A 20,603-nucleotide genomic window follows, 5' to 3' on the forward strand; every position below is an offset into this window, starting at 1 on the left:
CGGCCGTCGCTCCGCGGATGACAACACACCGCCCGCCCGACCATAGAGAGCGGCCGCCGGGCCTAGAGCGGCCGGCTCCGAGGCCGCATCCCCGGGGCGGGGCTCTAGTCCCGGCCGAAAGGCTCGACGCAGAGCTTCCTGGTGGGTTACACGGCAGAAACCCAAAGTGCGTTTGAATGTGCGTGCGAAATTCAATCATGAGATTGTCCGTTGATGGAGCCGTGCGCTATCAGTGGATTTGGAAGTGGTGTGGAAACCCCATGAATGACGACTGTAAGAACCCTGGCTCTTTCCGTCTCTTACAAATCTCAGTGGTTTTCAACATGAATTTGTAAAGGTCCGATGATTTATTTGGTTTACTTTGTGAGCGGAAATTTTTCGAGATTACGACAGTTTCTTTTCAAAACTTTCTTTTTTCAAATTACTTGCTTAAAATAATTTCCTAATACCCCTCCATCCAGCTTACTCTACAACTCTTTACATTATACTTTCCTTGAATAGGAAAGTATATGTTTAGTTTTGACATTTATACCTCTTGGGTTACCCCCATCACACTTGAACTATACAAAAGGCAGAATTTTGTAAGGTGAACTTAAGTGAAATTACCTGTTATGAAAAGTTTTCCATTTATTTCTATATAATCTCATTGCTTTGTAATTACCATTAATTATTTTACATCTTCTGTAATAAAACATACCCCCAAGTTTATTATTAAAATTGTTTAGATTTTAAAACCTGTGAAATGTGAAGTACTGCTTTTCCCCCAAACTATAGGATTCTGCATTCTGGTGCACTTTTAGTATGGTAGTATCTTTAAAATTACAGAATGTTTTCATATTCATGCTAATTGACTAACTTTTCTCTCCTTATCATATTTTAAACCATACCAAAAAAAAAAAAAGGAGTTTTACTAAGTGAACTTAATAATGTACTATTTTTGTTTACATCTCTCTTACTAGGCAATTCCCAGAGGGCAGGGCAAGTATTGTTAGCTAGCTCTGTGCACAAATATAGCACAGTGTTAACATAAAGAGTATTTATTCAATGTAATTTTTTGTTCAAATGAATCCTTATGCTAGCACTTATAATCAGTGAAAATTGTGAAATGAAATTAGGCTGGCTTGTTTTTTGCAAATATCTTTTTAGAGCATAAAAACATACAATATTCCATTTCTCCAGTTATAATACACAGTATATATTAAGAAAACAGTTTATTTCATAACAACATATATTATTTTAAATATTATTAACAATCAGGGAGAAATACCAGTTACTCTGAGAATATAAACATATGTTGTACTTTGGAATTGAATAGATACAACCACAGATTAATGCACCAAATGCATTAAATTTAGATTATTAACATATTCTTTAAAGTAATTCCATTTTACATATATGGGGTCCAACCAAGGTACATCTGGCATAGCAAATTTTCATCAGTAGCTTCTTGTATAAGGTAATGCACGTGTCCTTCGATAGATAATGGCAGCCCTGTCACTCTATTTCGGGTCTTGATTACACCTTGCAGTCGCTGCTCGATGTCAAGAACATGAGTCTTGGCCTAAAAAGAAATGGAAGATCATAAGAACTAAGGACCCAATGACATGTGGATATATGTTTATAAACTGGAATTACTGACTTTCTGTTATTTAACAAATATTAATGCCATTTTACTGACCTTTACTGCCTTTATAAAAGCAAATAAGACAAAAGAGAGAAGAAACAAATATGATAACTCGAGCTACTGATCTTAAAACTTGCAATGTTGACCTAACATCAACTGCATGGATGTTTTTCAGGACTAAGTGAAATATCAATAATCTCTTCCACATTAGAAGTCTAGAACAATAATTAATATAAAAAAACTACCCTAAAAAGTGTTTAGGACATAAACATTTGAATATTAATATTCTAGGAATAGCAATAATACTCTGATGCCTAATATTTTCCATTAGTATATGCAAATGGGAGTTCTATATGAGCATCTGGAATCCTACACATTTCTCTCAATCAAAACAGCATATCAGAATGCAAGTGAGAATGATGTTATTAGAATAACAATCCTCAACCTATTCTAACTTATTTAAAATAACTATCTGGAAAATTTGAGTCTTCAACCAATATAGTCATCTCACTGCAGCCAATGATTCAACCAACAATGGATTGAAAAAATTCAGGGGAAAAAAATTCCAGAGAGTTCCAAAACAGAAAACTTGAATTTGCCATGTACCAGCAACTATTTACAAAGCATTTACACTATATTTACAACTATTTACATGGTATTTACTTTGTACTAGGTACTATACGTAATCTAGAGATGACTTAAAGTATATGGGATGATATACACAGGTTATATACAACGCCATGTCATTTTATATAAGGGATTTGAGCAATTCAGGATTTTGGTATCCACTCCAAGGGGGTCCTGGAACCTATCTCCAGTGGAAACCAAGGGAAAAGGGACTACTCTGTTAGTAGAGTGACTTCTACATATTGAAGCTGAGACCTGCTGCTCTATAAATTCAGGCAATTTGTGTTCACGTTTTTCCCCCTCTTTATCATATTGTGAATTGTTATGATTAAACAGGCATATCTTGAACTACTTTTATTACATGATGGATAACAGTGTTAACATTAGTAATGACAAAACTTACAGCATTGTCATACTACGTGGAGAACTAAATTTCAGTGTATTCAGTAGTCAGTCACTGAAAGTATTTAGAATCAGTTTCCATTTGCAGAGAAATACAATATCAATTCATATCAAGCTACACCTTCTACTAACCTTTTCATTGACAACTTCCCCTGTTTCATTCAGTGCTGCTTTGGAATGCCCTTTCACTGGTTTACTCCATTCCACAAGAGGATCATGTAGAAAAGTCTTTAAGACACTAAAATGGAAACAAATATTATGATACAGTGTTATTTTTATAAACAAGAATTCTCATTAAAGTCAACACTTAGGTGAAGGGTAACTGAAGGATGAGAAAGCTAATCCTAATACTTTACTAAACACATTACTACTATTTCAGAAAATGCTGTACTTCCTCTTTCAGAGAATTTGCCTTTGCCTACACATAACCAATGTATTCTACCATAATGCCTGGTAGACAGCTCTTAAATAAAAAAAAGTGGGTAAGTAAGCTTTAAATGTTTTTCTAAAAAACTACTTCCCACAACTAACATCATATGTAATGGTGAAAGACTGGCTTCTTTACCCCTAAGGTTAGGAACAAGACAAGGATGTAGATGTCTCCCCACTGCTATTTGATGTTGATCTAGCTAGGACAATTAGCTAAGGAAAAGAAAAGGCACTGAGATTAGATTGGAAAGAAGTAAAATTCTATCTACAGATGACCTGCTGTTGTAGAGAGAAAAACCTTAAGGCATCTATAAAAATAACTATTACAACAAATAAATGGGTTATGTAAGATTGCAGGATGCAAGATCAACATATCAATTTAGTTATGTTTCTGTACACTAGCAGTGAACAAACATGAAATTAAGAAAAAAATGCCTTTCAGAATAGCATTAAAAGGAATAAAATACTTAGGAACACATTTTTAAAAAGTTAACTACAAGATTTGCAAACTAAAAATTATAAAACATTGTTGAAAGAAATTGAAGAAGACTTAAATAAATAGAAAGACTTATCAACTTCATGGATCAGAAGACAATATTGTTAAGATGGCACTGCTCCCTAAATTGATTTACAGATTCAGTGTCATTCCTATCAAAATTTAGGCTGGCCATTGCTGAAAATGACAATATGATCTTAACAGTGTATATGGAAACGCAAGATACTTGTAACAGTTAAATAATCTTGAAAAAAAAAAATTGGAGGATTCACACTTCCTGATTTCAAAGTGAAAGCGAAGTTGCTCAGTCGTGTCGGACTCTTTGCGTCCCCACGGACTGTAGCCTACCAGGCTCCTCCATCAGTGGGATTTCCCAGGCAAGAGTACTGGAGTGGGTTGCCATTTCCTTCTCCAGGGGATCTTCCCGACGCAGGAATCGAACCTGGGTCTCCCTCATTGTAGGCAGACGCTTTTACCATCTGAGCCACCAAGGAAGTCCTTACTACAAACCTACAGTAATCAGGACAGTGTGCTGTTGGCATAAGGTCAGACATACAGATCAATGGAATAAAACTGAGAATCTAGAAATAAGCCTTTACATGTATGGTCATTTTGTTTTCAACAGAAGTGTCAAGACAATTAAATAAGAGAAAAATAATGTTTTCAAAAATGGTGCTGAAACAACTGGATATATATATTTAAATGAATAGAGCCCTACTTCACTCTAGATGCACAAAATAACTAAAAATGATCAAAGATTTAAATAAGAGCTACGTGGAGAAGGAAATGGCAACCCACTCCACTACTCTTGCCTGGAAAAGTCCATGGATGGAGGAGCCTGATAGGCTACAGTCCATGGGGTTGCAGAGTCAGACATGACTGAGCAACTTCACTTTCTTTCTTTCTATAGTTCCTTTTGGAGAAGGAAATGGCAACCCACTCTGGTACTCTTGCCTGGAGAATCCCAGGGATGGAGGGGCCTGGTGGGCTACAGTCTGTGGGGTTGCACAGAGTCGGACACGACTAAGCAACTAACACACACACACACACACATACTCTGCAAATATTGGTGCATGAGGTATGCAAACGTGTTTACTTTTATAAGTAAACAGCACAAAGTATTGTAAACAATCCCCCAAAAAGCCGTTTTGTATTATGGTTAGTTTGTTTTTTTGTATCCAGCAAATAGTTGCATTTTAATTGCAACCTGAAATTGTCCTTGTAAGAAGAGATTTCATCTGTTCACAATAAACCACAGTTTGGGTGTATTTTGTATATTTGGGTTTAAAAAAAAATTAAATAAGAGCTAAAACTGTAAAACACTTAAGACATACATGTGACTCTTCATGACTTTGAATTATACAGTAGTTTCTTAGATATGACACCAAAAAGTACAAATAACAACAACAAGTGTAGATAAATTAGTCATCAAAGGTAAAAACTGTTTTGCTTCAAAGGGCATCATCAAAAATGAATCAGCAATTCATATATCAGAGAAAATACTTGCAAATCATATATTCATGAAGGTCTGTATCCAGAGTATTTAAAGAACTCTCACAACTCAAAGACTAATAATCCAGTTTTTAAAATGGGCAAAGGATTTAAATAGACATTTGTCCAAAGAATATACGCAGGTGACCAATAAATACATGAAAAGATGATCAACATAATTGATCATTAGGGAAATGTAATCTGAAACAATGACATACAATTTCACACCCACAAACATTGTTATTGTTTAGTTGCTAAATCATGTCCGACTCTTTTGTGATCCCATGAACTGTAACCTGCCAGGCTCCTCTGTCCATGGGATTTTCCAGTCAAGAATACTGTAGTAGGTTGCCATTTCCTTCTCCAGGGGATCTTCCCAACCCAGGGATCAAACCTGCGTCTCCTGCATTGGCAGGTGGATTCTTTACCATTGAGCCATGTGGGAAACCCCAAATAAAATAGACAATAACAAGTTCTGGTAAGGATGTGGAGAAATTGGAACCCTCAGACACTGCTAGTAGGACTATAATGTATTACATCTGCTTTTCAAAACAGCTTGAAAGCTCCTCAAAATGTTAAGCTTAGAGTTAACTCATGATGAGGATTCTACTCCTAGGTATAACCAAAAGAAAACTTGTATCAACATGAAACTTGTACTCAATGTTCACAGCCACAGTATACACAATGGCTAAAACAATCCAAATTTTAACTGATGAACTGATAAACAAAAGGTGGTATATCCATATAATAGAATATTATTTGGCAATAAAAAAGAATGAAGTACTGATACATGCTACAGCACAGATAAAACCTTAACATTATGCTAGTGAAAGATGACACACATGAAAGGTCACATTTTGTGTAATTCCATTTATATGTGAAATATTCAGAATAGGCAAATCTATAGAGACAGAAGCAGTGACAGATTTTTTGGGTTCCCAAATCACTTCAGACAGTGACTGCAGCCATGAAAAGACACTTCTTGGAAGGAAAGCTATGACAAACCTAGACAATGTATTAAAAAAGCAGAGACATCACTCTGCCCACAAAGGTCCTTATAGTCAAAGTTTGGTTTTTTCAATAGTTATGTATGAATGTGAGAGTTGGACCATAAAGAAGTCTGAGCACTGAAGAACTGATGCTTTCGAACTGTGATGCTGGAGAAGACTCTCAAGAGTCTCTTGGACTGCAAGTAGATCAAATCAGTCCATCCTGAAGGAAGTCAACCCTGAATATTCATTGGGAGGACTGATGCTGAAGCGGAAGCTCCAATACTTTGGCCTGATGTAAGGAGCCGACTCACTGGAAAAGACCCTGATGCTGGGAAAGACTGACAGCAGGAGAGAAGGGGGCGGCAGAGGATGAGATGCGTAGAGAGCATCACGGATTTAGCGGAAGTGAATTTGGGCAAACTCCAGGAGTTAGTGTAGTCTGGCGTGCCATGCGGTTGCAAAGAGTAGCACACGATTTAGCAACTGAACAACAACAAGAAATAGAGACAGAAAGAGATCAGTGGTTACCAGGAGATGGTGGGGGAGTAGAATTGTGGAGTGACTGCTAATTTCTTTCGGAAGTGATGAAAATATTTTATAATTAGATAGTGATAGTCACACAATCTTGTGAATATACTAAGACCACTGTCGTATATGTATTAAGACTGAATTTTTTGTTATGTAAAATCTTATCTTAATGAAAGGTATTATTAAAGAAAAACTTCAACCAGTACAAAGTAGCTTCTGTATAAAGAAAACATACTTAAGAACCAATAGTCACATCCAAAGTTACTATTAAATTGTTTACAGAATATAAAGGATTACCTCATTAAAGGTTCTCTCTGATCTCGCATTAGTCTCATTGTAACTTCACAAGCTCTTCGAAAAAGACCTTCTGTTCCCATTGGACCCATTCCATTAACCATATTATGAGTCAGGCGAAATGGAACAATTTCTGGGACCTCAAAGGTTTCTCCCTTAAAACAAGGCATTTCATTAAAAAGTAAAAATGCTGTAATTTTAAGATATGCAAAAATTTTGGAGCTTCATATTTAGACTCTTAGCAAAGAGCAAACATACTCTCAACATATTTATATTTGCAACTTACATTAGTGGCCTATATCATGAGTCATATGACTACCTCTGCTTTTGAGGAATTGAAACACAACTCCTTGGATAAGATTTAGAGGATGGGTAGATTCATCTTTCACTGAATTACTAAAGTGAATAGCATTATAGAGAAATATTTATGATTCATTATTTAGCCTTATATTAACGGGGCTTCCCTGGTGGCTCAGACAGTAAAGAGTGCAACACAGGAGACCCAGGTTCAATCCCTGGGTTGGGAAGATCCCCTGGAGAAGGGAAAGGCAACCCATTCCAGTATTCTTGCCTGGAGAATTCCATGGGCAGAGGAGCCTGGTGGGCTACAGTCTATGGAGTTGCAAAGAGTCAGACATGACTGAGCAACTCACACACACAAATCCCTGAGACAGGAAATGTATATAACATGTATTATGATGAAGTCCAGTTCATTTATTTTCTGCCATTCTCTAACCTGCCTTTCCTAGAGTGTTTTCATCCCTCTGGTCAGTTTCCCTAAGTTCCTCTCTTGTATGAATCCCCTATACCAGTGGTTTATCTCTGATTTGTTTTCTGTTGAGTCTGTGGCTTTTCATGGTTTCCAAACAGCAGATGGCAACCCATAGAGAATCAGGATGAAGAAAAGAGTGGGTTTAATTATCAGTTTGCCTTTCAGGATCATGACATTGGAAAATTGGAGGGTGGCCTTAAGGAGAGTCCAACTACCTTCATTTATTACCAAACCCCAGTCTGGACTTACAGAATCTGAATTTCCTAGGTATCTGCATTACAAAAAATTTCTTAGATGATTCTGATGTGCTGCCAGGTTTGGAAACAATCACATAAATTACTATCTCTTTAAAACTGAGTCTTAGTAAAACAAACTGTTCATTTAAGAGAACTATGAGTCAGAACTTAGATCTATACTTTTGGATTTATAAGTTCAGTGCTTTAGTTTTACTGTATCACTCTTTTGAGTTCTCTCCAACCTAAGTTGCTTTACTGAGGGATATGGGATCCACTGACTAAAACCAACTCACAATGTCACTTAACTGAGACTGTAACTGCTACAAATTGTCTAGGAAGAACAGCTGTTGAGGAAAGGATATTAGGAGAAAACATACAATCAACTATGGTAAGTCATATCACATACCTTATTGAAGAGACAGTTGAAATCCACATGTACACATTCACCAGTCAAAGAATCAAAGAGAATGTTTTCACCATGACGGTCTCCAAGGCCCAGGATATAACCGACCATTGACATAACTGCAGTGGAACGACAGTATGCTGATCTGCTACTGTACCTAAAGGAAATATAATGCCTATCAAATATCCTTGTATCATATGAGGCAACATATATATATATATATATATATATATATATATTTTAAAGCTAGCCATAACAGTATATTATATTCTTGGTAACTAACCATGAAGTAGGATCAGGGAATGTTCTCAGAAACCACTCATGAAAAACAGGAGGATGCCTGGGCAGGAGAAATTCTTGGAATACTTTGAGTTTTTCAGACAAAGCTGCTGATTTTGGTAGCATACACTGCCGAAGTTCCTTCCCTGTCATATAAACTCCTGCAAGGTAAAGTGATTTCCATTAATCACACAAGCCAAATGGAAAAAGGGGCAATTTTCTTTTGGTGAAAATAGGACAGGAAAATATCTACTTTTAATCAAATTGTATTCAATTTTATTCAAATTATTTTATTCCATGGGTTATAATCTAATACTGTCACTGTTTATTTTGGTGCTTAAATTAGTCGAGGTTTGGCCTGTGGGAGAGTCTAATCCTAGTCTAACACTCTGGTTTCATTCTAGCTTTATCTTTCCTTTTCTTTCTCTAATAATGTAAAACTAGCTCTCATTAACCATAGTGTATTTATTTACTTACTCAAGTCCAGTTTACACATAAAGTAGTTTAAGAATTGCTAACCAATAACTCCTAAAAAAACATTTTCATATATATATTTGTAAGCTATCTCAAATCCTTTTGTAATAAATAAAAAGACTTAAAACACAAGGAAGGAAGGAAGGAAGAAATGTCTTAAGTACTTCTGTATATAGTACCTAGAAATTTTACTATGGCTTATACCCCCAAAATGTACAATGATATATGTTAATAATCATTATACCTATATTGTATGTTTATACCATAAGAATTAATTTTAGTACCCTTTTCTTTATATAGTTTGGTCAGAATAGGTCTCAAACCAGCAGTGTTGTTGACCCATTCAATAATCCCACATTCATCGTTCAGTGGAATAACTGCATATGTTCGAATATGAAGTTCTCTTCTACGAGATTCTGCATCTTTTCTTAAGCACTATTAAAAAAAAAAACACATACACTTAAAAGTTAAAAATTTCTAAATGTTAGGTCAAATCTATCTAAAGATTTTTCTTTTCATAGCAAAAGAATGTCAATAAAAGCTTACTATGTAGTATAGATGAATAATTCTTCAGAATGGTAGAGCAAGAAACTATTGGGACAGTATCCATAATTTATTTCCAAATCATTAAAAATGCCTTGGGTAAGTACTTCTTTAAATTATTCACTATTAATGTGACAACAATACAGTCTTCAAAATTATTATAATTATGACAAATAATGACAAAATAATCTTTAAAAATTGCTTCCAAGATATTCCTGAAACATTAAGTCCTCAGTCACAGAGAATCTGTTTAATTTTATCCAAAAGATGCATGATCAAAAAAATATGAGTTTTACGATATCCCCATATAGCTTCATTTGAAAAATCATCTAGCAGAGGAAAGCTTTTCACATCTCATCTACTTAATCCTAAAATACACTAGGTAAGGATAAACTGTTATTTAATTCTGGAACTGTATGAAATGAACAAACTACGCACAGATCTATGATTGTAACCTGTCAAATTCAAAAACACAAGCAACTGATCAAAAATACATTTTAAGTGTTACGAATAAATAGGCTACACAAACGTCAGCAAAATAGTATGGCATGAGAGTCGCATAGCAAGATCAGTAATATGGCCTCCTAGACCAACATAATGAGACTAGTTTTTTACCATCAGGCTATTTGACCATGTTAATGTGGGGGAATGGTAATGAAACAACTTAATTGGTAACAAAGCTGATTAAGGTAAATTTATAAATGAAATCCAGGCCACTTGATACTCCCAACTAGAAAAACACTCAAGGAGCTTTAGAACAAACACACTGATGGTTTAATATCAGTAAATTAAGTTACCAAACAACATTTTAAATAAAGACTATTCCTTCCCTTCATAATACCTTTGAAATGGGTTTTTAATATGGAATTAGTTTTTAAACTACCTTTGGTTAAACTGAGCACAAATCATAGTTCTCCTTAAAAAAACAAACAGAACAAAACAAAACTCATCTGCTGCTATATGTTTTCTATGTTAAAGGTCCATGACTTTTCCTGCTAATAAAAGAGATACCAGTAAAATGTAGAAAGGGGATAGAGAGGAAGAATGAAGAGCATATTAAAAAAAGGTAAGGTTTTCACAGTATGGTTTAATTTTTTACCAATATAAAAATAGATGCACTTATAAAAACCTGGCTAGAGAATAATTCAAAACACCTAAAGACCATACATTTATAATAACCTTTTAATGAGATTTTTCATACCATCTCTGAGACAGAAATCAAGCACTTACCAATAGCACTGGAAAAAAAAAAATAATAATGATCACCTTTAAAAAGAGTACTGGTAAAAATAGAACTAACATTTTTTTTCTAGCACTGAAACATAAAACACAAATAAATCTGATAGAAAAAGTACATTACAGATAACTTAAACATTACATAGAAAATATTATCCTTTATTAATATGTCTTTTACTTTTTTTTCTCAATATAACAAAAGTATCTTACTTTTAAAAAATTAAGTGAAACCAGCAATTCCACTTCAGGACACATTTCCAAAAGACAGCAGGGACTTGAATAGATATCTGTATCTATCTATGTTCATGGCAGCATTATTCACAACAGTCAAAAGGTAGAAGCAACCCATGTGTCCACTGATGGGTGAATGGATAAATAAAATGTGGTATACACATTCAATTGTATATTATCCAACTTTATAAAGGAAAGAAATTCTGACATGCTGTATATAACATGGATGAACTTGACGACATAATGCTAAGTGAAAAAGCCAGCACTGTGGGCTTCCCTGGTGGCTCAGATGATAAAGAATCCACCTGCAATGTAGGAGACCTAGGTTCGATCCTGGGTTGGGAGGAGGAGGGCATGACAATCCACTCTAGTATTCTTGCCTGGAGAATCCCCATGGACAGAGGTGCCTGGTGGGCTACAGTCCACAAGGTTGCAAAGAGTTGGACACGACTGAGTGACTGAGCAAAAAGGACAAATACTATTTGACTCCACTTACATGAGATATCTAGAGTAGTTAAATTCAGAGACATAAAGTAGAATGGTGGTTAGCAAAGCCTGGGCTAGGACAGGAATAGGGAGTTTACTATTCAATAGATACAGAGTTTCAGTTTGAGAAGATGAAAAAAGTTCAGGAGAAGGATGACTACACAATAATGTGAATGTACTTAATACCACTAAATTGAACTGAACACTTAAAAATGATTAAGATGGTAATAAATTTTATGTTAAGTATACTTTATCCTGATAAATTAAGTGAACATGAAAAAGGCAGTATAGTTTATTTCTTCTTCAAGCAGAATCTACTTGCCCATATCTCATTGATAGTAATTATGGCAATTCTAAAATAAAAGCAAACTGTATCCAAACCTTATTAATCAAGGAATTGAATTCCATTAGTCTACAATCCTTTCTCAAGTCATCTTTTGGCTTACACATCATAATGTAGAACTTTCCATCAGATCCTTTTAAAGAGATCTTCTTTGGTTTCTGAAGAGAGGCAAGAATTTCTACCTAAAAGATGATGAGTTATATATAAATTAAGGTCAAATTTTTTGCTTAAATTTCTTTTTTTTTTTTTTTGCTTTTTTAAGAAAAATTATTTCTTTTTAATTGAAGGATAATTGCTTTACGATATTGAGTTGGTTTCTGCCATACATCAACATGAATCAGCCATAGGTATATGTATACCCCTCTCTCTTGAACCTTTCTCCCCAAAACTTTTTGTTTAAATTTCTATGTGTATTATATTGTGTAACCTCACATAATTAAAGGAAAATATAATAACCTGTATTATATAGAAAGTTTACTATTTTATTAATTTATCTTTATCTATGATCTATGAAGAGAATGGTTGCCCATAAGTAGAGACACATTTTCACCCATTAGACATGCTACTGAAGTAAAAGGATTACTTTGTCAGCAATGTAAGCTCATATTATCCAAATTTAGGCAGCCTCTTAAAGCAGCCAGAATGTTTAAATGATTTTTGAAACATTTTCCTTAGAACTTTTCTGTAGAACCTAAGACAGTTTTTAAATACCTTTAAAGGTAAGAAATCAGAAAGAAATGGCAAGAAATCAGATTGATTATATTCTTTGCAACCAAAGATGGAGAAGCTCTATAAAGTCAGCAAGAACAAGACCGGATCTGACTGTGGCTCAGATCATGAACTCTTTATTGCCAAATTCAAACTTAAATTGAAGAAAGTAGGGAAAATCACTAGACCATTCAGGTATGACCTAAATCAAATTCCTTACAACTATACAGTGGAAATGACAAATAGATTCAAGGAATTAGATCTGATAGAGTGTCTGAAGAACTATGGATGGAGGTTCAAGACATAGTACAAGAGGCAGGGATCAAGACCATCCCCAAGAAAAAGAAATGCAAAAAGGCAAAATGGCTGTCTGAGGAGGTCTTACAAACTGCTATGAAAAGAAGAGATGCAAAAGGCAAAGGAGCAAAGGAGAGATATGCCCATTTGAATGCAGAGTTCCAAAAAATAGCAAGGAGAGATAAGAAAGTCTTCCTCAGTGATCAATGCAAAGAAATAGAGGAAAACAACAGAATGGGAAAGACTAGCTATCTCTTCAAGAAAATTAGATACCAAGGGAACTTTTCATGCAGAGATGGGCACAATAAAGACAGAAATGGTATGGACCTAAGAGAAGCAGAAGATATTAAAAAGAGGTGGCAAGAATACACAGAAGAACTATACAAAAAAGATCTTCACGACCCAGATGATCACGATGGTGTGATCACTGACCTAGAGCCAGACATCCTGGAATGTGCAGTCAAGCAGGCCTCAGGAAGCATCACTACGAACAAAGCTACTGCTACTGCTGCAAAGTCACTTCAGTAATGTCTGACTCTGTGCGACCCCATAGATGGCAGCCCATCCGGCTCCCCCGTCCCTGGGATTCTCCAGGCAAGAACACTGGAGTGGGTTGCCATTTCCTTCTCCAATGCATGAAAGTGAAAAGTGAAAGTGAAGTCGCTCAGTCGTGTCCAACTCTTAGCGACCCCGTGGACCACAGCCTACCAGGCTCCTCCGTTGGCAAGAGTACTGGAGTGGGGTGCAATTGCTTACTCCGACGAACAAAGCTAGTGGAGGTGACAGAATTCCAGTTGAGCTATTTCAAATCCTAAAAGATGATACTGTGAAAGTGCCGCATTCAGTATGCCAGCAAGTTTGGAAAACACAGCAGTGGCCACAGGACTGGAAAAGGTCAGTTTTCATTCCAATCCCAAAGAAAGGCAATGCCAGAGAATGCTCAAACTACTGCACAATTGTACTCATCTCACTAGCAAAGTAATGCTCAAAATTCTCCACGCCAGGCTTCAACAGTACGTGAACCATGAACTTCCAGGTGTTCAAGCTGGATTTAGAAAAGGCAGAGGAACCAGAGATCAAATTGCCAACATCCGTTGGATCATCAAAAAAGCAAGAGAGTTCCAGAAAAACACCTATTTCTGCTTTACTGACTATGCCAAAGCTTTTGATGTGTGAATCACAACCAACTGTGGAAAATTCTTCAAGAGATGGGAATAGCAGACCACCTGACCTGCCTCCTGAGAAATCTGTATGCAGGCCAAGAAGCAACAGTTAGAACTGGACTAGAACAACAGACTGGTTCCAAATCGGGAAAGGAGTACATCAAGGCTGTATATTGTCACCCTGCTTATTTAACTCATATGCAGAGTACATCATGAGAAATGCTGGACTGGATGAAGCACAAACTGGAATTAAGATTTCTGGGAGAAATATAAATAACCTCAGATATGCAGATGACAACCACCTTTATGGCAGAAAGCAAAGAACTAAGGAGCCTCTTGATGAAAGTGAAAGAGGAGAGTGAAAAAGTTGGCTTAAAGCTCAACATTCAGAAAACTAAGATAATGGCATCCAGTCCCATCACTCCATAGTAAATATGTGGGGAAACAGTGGAAACAGTGACAGACTTTATATTTTGGGGCTCCAAAATCACTGCAGATGGTGACTGCAGCCATGAAATTAAAAGAGGCTTGTTCCTTGGAAGAAAAGCTATGACCAAGCCAGATAGCATATTAAAAACAGAGACATTACTTTACCAACAAAGGTCCTTCTAGTCAAAGCTATGGTTTTTCCAGTAGTCATGTATGATGTGAGAGTTGGACTATAAAGAAAGCTGAGTGCCAAAGAATTGATGCTTTTGAACTGTGGTGTTGAAGAAGACTCTTGAGAGTACCTAGGACAGCAAGAAGATCCAACCAGTCAATCCTAAAGGAAATCAGTCTTGAACATTCATTGGAAGGACTGATGCTGAAGCTGAAACTCGAAGACTTTGGCCACCTGATACGAAGAACTGACTCATCTGAAAAGACCCTGATGCTGGGAAAGATTGAAGGCTGGAGGAAAAGGGGACGACAGAGGATGAGATGGTTGGATGGCATCATCGACTCAAGGGACATGAGTTTGAGTAAACTCCAGGAATTGGCGATAGACAAGGAGGCTTGACATGCTGCAGTCCATGGGGTGGCAAAAAGTCTGACATGACTGAGCGACTGAACTGATACTGATACTGAATGGTAAGAAATGTTGATCAATAGAAAGTAATTTGATTTTTGACAAAAGAACTCCTTCAAAATCAGGTCCAATTAAAGATATAAGTTAATAAGCTGAATAATATTCTTAAGAACAAAGCATGATTATAAGTAACAAGAATGATTTCATTATGTGGCTTAATAGCTGGATCTGAAGCTAACAGTTAAAACAGAAGTACTAGAATAAATCTAGAGTTTTCAAAAGTATTTATTTTGAAGTACTTTGGTACTATTTCTCTAAGATAGCAACAGCAACAATAAATCAAGCTCCTCCTAGCTGAATTTCACTTCTTTCCAAAACATAAATTACAAACAAAATTGTGTTTTGTTCTCTTTCTCTCTCCATTTTTAGGACAAAGAAGAATTTGGAAGAAGAAAATTATGGAAAAATAAAGATTTTAGTCATACTAAGAGAAAATGAACATCTGAAAAATCAAAATACTAGATTGAATGTGGGATTTTTATTACTTTTGTTCCATTAGTATAATAGAGTATTAATTTTCTGTATTTCTAATCATTTTTTTCTTTACAAACACAAAAAATTCACTTAGTCTCTGAGAAAAACACTTTTAAACTTAATTTGCAATTTTTTAACAATCTTAAAAACACAGCAACATAAAAATGCAGTTTACCGTATCATCAAAGCCTGCAATATAGGCCCAATGCCCAGGAAATGGCTCATGGTTAGCATGGGCACCCGGGATTGATGGAAGAGTAGGTATCATGACTGACTGTAAAGGAATGAGGATTTCACTAAACGTTGCTTCTTGTACCAGCTTTTTAAGCATTCTAAAATGAGTGCTCATGCTCAGTGTGGAACTACTTCCATCCACCTGGGGGGGGAAAAATAGTACATTTTAATTTCTCTGTTTACCTTCAATTACAGAATGCTTAATTTTACCCAGAGAAAAATTTCACTTCTATAATATCTTAACTTCAATGGCTCAGCAGTCTGTAGTTTTCTAATTTAAAAAAAAAATACATCATCTCATTTAAACCTCTTTGTATTCCTTGACCTCATCAATAATAACAGTACCTACATTATAGGATATTAAATGACAAGATAATAGTGGCCTACAATTTGTTAGCACACATTACAAATTCCGAAGGGATCCTTACATCAAACTTTTTTTTGTACCAAATTTCATTTGGTAGCAAAAAGATACCTGAATTTCTCACTTAGTGCAAATATTAACATGTTTCACTGCAGAAATAGTTATTATCTGATTATGGGATACCCTGTCAGATTACCCCTAGTGATGATACTTCAAAAGTATATGTATTATAATACCTTTAAAAATCTGAAAAATCCTGAGTTTCTAATATATCTGGCCATAAAGATTTTACATAAAGAACTAGAAGTTTGTACATGTAAAGCACTTAAAAAAGTGCCAGTGTTTTATAAATGCTGGCCATTATCATAACATTATCTTTCACAATGTCAAGTGCATCAGAGGTCACATAGGATTAATGCAAATAGCCAAAACAGATTACTCTTTCAAGATGTTTATTGAAGGGAAGGTGAGAAATAGGGTATTTTATATTTTCTCACCTGTAAATAGATGATAGAGTGATTTGTAAAGTGAGGTCTAGCTATTTATCTTATAGTCTGTCCCTCCTTATAAATACCTTTATCCTCACTTTTACCTTTCCTACACATTCTTTAGGTATTTTCCCCTCTAATTCCTTAGGAAGAACAGCAGTTCATTCCTGTAAGTACATCCATATTCCAGTCATACACCTACTAGAAAGGTAGCTATTACACTAGATGACAACCATCTGTGTGGTTTCCCATGTGACCATGAGTATCTCAGGGCAGGAGAACATGTCTTATTCATCTTTGTTTCCCTTAGCACAGTGCCTATCCCCTGGAAGATTATGAAATGTGTACTAACAAGAATGAAACTCAAAACTTTCCTCTTGCATGTGTACATTACTGTATATGAATTTTGAAAGTTTGAAGATATGACAGAAAACAGAGAGAGAACTCTGGATATTTTATATACTTATATTTCATATCTGCCACTTTAAAAAATTTCTAATAAATACAGATAATTCACTCTCAGAAGAATTTATATTAAGAACTTTTAGAAATTTAGAGAATATTTGAGAGAGGGTATAAGTTAGAAATTAAAAAAACAGTTTCATTAAGGTAAACTGCACATATTTAAAGTACATGGTTTGATAACTTTTGATGTATGTGTATACTAAGATGTGAGAATTTGAATTTAACTAATCAAAATAAAACCCACTAAAATCATATGGAAGTTTTGTATAAAGTCACCCAACTTGATTTATAAGTAGTAAAATTTATGATAGTACCGATTTGTTGCACAGTTCTAGAAGTTTATCTGTTAGGCGAGTTGCATCTCCAACAAACTTTTCTAAGGATTTTTTCATTTGAATAGCTTTATTTAGGATTTCCTTGCATCTGTTTACACGCATGGGATAAGAAGACTGTCATAAAAAAAAGTTCAATTGTTAAAAGATTTTTAAGAGATAACAAAATCTTTTTTGTTAAGATAACAAAACTTTGGTTGACAAAAATCAGCTTAAACAATAAACATGATGAAAGTTTACAGTGATACAAATTTCCTAGAAGTCAATTTGGCAATACTATCAACAGCCACAGAAATGCTGCTCCTGTGACCTGATGAATCCTCCTCTTAGGATCTACCCTGAAGAAGTAATCAGAAATGAGAATAAATACAGGTGTGTCCAGATGTTTTGTAACAGCAAAGAAAGTGAACAACCTTAATAATCCATAAGAGTTGAACATAGATGGGTAACCATTATAGAATTTTACAAAATTAAAAAAATTGTGTCTTCAAAGGAATATTTAATTACATGGGAACATGATTATGGTAACAGTCTTAAGTGAAAAATATGAAATCATGTACCTATGTAATCCAAATTTAGTGCTAAAATATGCAGAGATAATCAAAATACAAAAATACATCAAAATATTAATGATATAAACAGTGAATTTTAATTATCTTTTTTATATCTGTATATATTCTAAATCTCCTAATACACTAATTAAATATATTTACCAACTTGTACATTCCTATTAATAATGCACTAAAAACTTTCTAGTAATTTTTAATTTAAAAAAACTTGAAAAAAAAACTGGTTACCATTTTACACCAAGCACTAACAGTTTACTATATTTTCATAAAGAAAATGCATGATAAATCCTTTGATCTTAAACACACTATTTACTTAATTTGATATATATTTCTGAATTTTACAATGAGAAATAGTGCTACAATTTCTTTTTAAAAATACTTAAAATGTATTTCTTGCTACAAATCTAATATAAGAGAAACACCCTGGACATGTATCAGTATTAAATAATCAATGCCACATAAAATGGAAAAAGACAATGGCTTTGTGTTTAATATATCACCTTTGACACAGCTGTCATCATCCACATTGCTTGCTGAGGATAGGCCAGAAGCACTTTGGCTATAATTTCCATCAAGACAACAAAAACTTCATCATGAGAATGACAAATTCGGGAGATCAACTGTGAAAAGGCAGTCAAAAACTGATATGGAGCTAACTGATTTGTGTGCTCTGTGATAACTTTGTTTATTTTAACTAAATCATTTCTCATTTGTACACGATCAGAGCGGCCAGCTGGAAAAAAAAAAAAAATCAAAGTTAAAAATACCAGCAAAAAAACCCACAAAAAACCCCAAAACAGTGTCTCAGTTTCACAGAAAACAATTTTGCTTTAAAAACAGATTTAAGATATATGTTATTCCCAAGTCCAAAGCTATAAAACTTGCCAATTTGTGAAAAGATAATTTTTCTGTCCTTGTAGGAAACAATGGCAACCCACTCCAGTACTCTTGCCTGGAAAATCCCATGGACGGAGGAGCCTGGTAGGCTGCAGTCCATGGGGTCGCTAAGAGTTGGACATGACTAAGCAACTTCACTTTCACTTTTCACTTTCACGCACTGGAGAAAGAAATGGCAACCCACTCCAGTGTTCTTGCTTGGAGAATCCCAGGGATGGGGGAGCCTGGTGGGTTGCCGTCTATGGGTTCGCACAGAATCAGACACGACTGAAGTGACTTAGCAGCAGCAGCAGCAGGAAAAAATATTTAACTGAAATATTTTTTCCACTGAAAATATTTTCCACTGAAAAACTCAAGGCCCGTTAATTTTCACTAGAAGCAAAGAGAACAAGCCACAAGCCATAGTAATTTTTAAGGTCAACTATTTGGCTTAAACTAGTATTTTTCAATATGTATTAGGTTGACCAAGGAATGAGCAAGGCTTTGCAACTGCAACAACTTTAAAAAGTCTTTGTTTAGTCTTTCTCCTCTTTTTTAACACTTGATTTCTTGCTCACATGTAAATTATAATTCTTCTCAGTCCCTTAAAATTTTTTATCAAAAAAATCATACCTTTTTCCCATTCATATGCCTTAGCACCAAAATCAAGCCATAATGATAACATTCGTGGCATTGATTGATATATGAACTGATTTCCATACTGTAAAGATCTGCAATTATATAGAAAAGGTATTAACATAGTATTAATTTTTATATCATATGAATTAAAATTTAAAGACTCTACCACTTAAGGAATATACTTTTTATATTAAGGAAAATAATTTTTGCCCATAATTGTAGTATCAGTATTTTTCCTCTCTTCCCATTTGACTCATCTCTTCCCATTTTTTCCTTTATAACTTCCTCACTAAGTTCTACATTACAGGGACCAAAAATAACTCAGGTATTGACCAAGTCAAAGTCCTGTCAATACTTGTTTCAAATTGTCCTTGGGATTTGTACCTTTATTTGTATTCCATGGCCATAAGCGTAGGTTAGGCCTAATCACTTCATTTCTGGGAAACCAGAGTAACTTCGTCTTCCTAATTCGACATTTCTTCCTTTCAATAAATTCCAGACTAACATTCCTGAAATTCTAGCTTTATTATACTTCCTCCTCTTCAAAAACAGGAATCAATTAACTATATATAAGACTATATGAATGACTCTGCTGAGGATTCAAATATATACAACCTTTTCTCTCTAAAACTTTGCAGTCTTAGTCTCTCACTATTCACCAGCATACATCTTCTATCAAGTCTGATTTCCTCACCATCCTCTCAGCAAACCATGCAACCCTGTCTCTCTGCCAAATCTGTGAAAAGTTAATACAGGCATCAGTTCAGTTCAGTCGCTCAGTCGTGTCCAACTCTTTGTGACCCCATGAACTGCAGCATGCCAGGCTTCCGTGTCCATCACCAACTCCTGGAGCTTGCTCAAACTTAGGTCCATTGAGTCAGTGATGCCATCCAACCATCTCATCCTTTGTCATCCCTGTCTCTTCCTGCCTTCAATCTTTCCCATCATCAGGGTCTTTTCCAATGAGTGAGTTCTTCACTGACCAAAGTATTCACTGGCCAAAGTACTGGAGCTTCAGCTTCGTCCTTCCAACGAACAT

The 20,603-nt window shown here is 35.2% G+C and overlaps 1 protein-coding gene and 1 long non-coding RNA gene across 3 annotated transcripts in view; one reads left to right on the plus strand and one right to left on the minus strand.

Moving 5' to 3' along the window:
• Positions 1-114: 114 nt before the first annotated feature.
• LOC133073790 (uncharacterized) lies at positions 115-15,831 on the plus strand. Its single transcript, XR_009697044.1, has 3 exons — positions 115-273; positions 10,569-10,656; positions 15,493-15,831. It is a non-coding gene; the product is annotated as an uncharacterized LOC133073790 (long non-coding RNA).
• Positions 1,195-20,603, minus strand: part of ATR (ATR serine/threonine kinase) — a 114,589-nt gene continuing 95,180 nt past the window's right edge. The window contains exons 37-47 of one of the 2 annotated variants that reach the window (XM_061167771.1): positions 19,559-19,656; positions 18,550-18,782; positions 17,463-17,597; positions 15,773-15,973; positions 11,925-12,068; positions 9,332-9,482; positions 8,578-8,734; positions 8,298-8,451; positions 6,887-7,038; positions 2,786-2,891; positions 1,195-1,561 (exon numbers count right to left, since the gene is read on the minus strand). In XM_061167771.1, the coding sequence (XP_061023754.1) occupies positions 1,388-1,561; positions 2,786-2,891; positions 6,887-7,038; positions 8,298-8,451; positions 8,578-8,734; positions 9,332-9,482; positions 11,925-12,068; positions 15,773-15,973; positions 17,463-17,597; positions 18,550-18,782; positions 19,559-19,656 (1,705 nt within the window). In that variant the 3' untranslated portion in view covers positions 1,195-1,387. The remainder of the gene's footprint in view (positions 1,562-2,785; positions 2,892-6,886; positions 7,039-8,297; positions 8,452-8,577; positions 8,735-9,331; positions 9,483-11,924; positions 12,069-15,772; positions 15,974-17,462; positions 17,598-18,549; positions 18,783-19,558; positions 19,657-20,603) is intronic. The other variant, XM_061167772.1, reaches the window with a different exon arrangement.

This window comes from Dama dama, chromosome 19 (assembly GCF_033118175.1).
Source record: "Dama dama isolate Ldn47 chromosome 19, ASM3311817v1, whole genome shotgun sequence".
Lineage (NCBI taxonomy): Eukaryota > Metazoa > Chordata > Mammalia > Artiodactyla > Cervidae > Dama > Dama dama.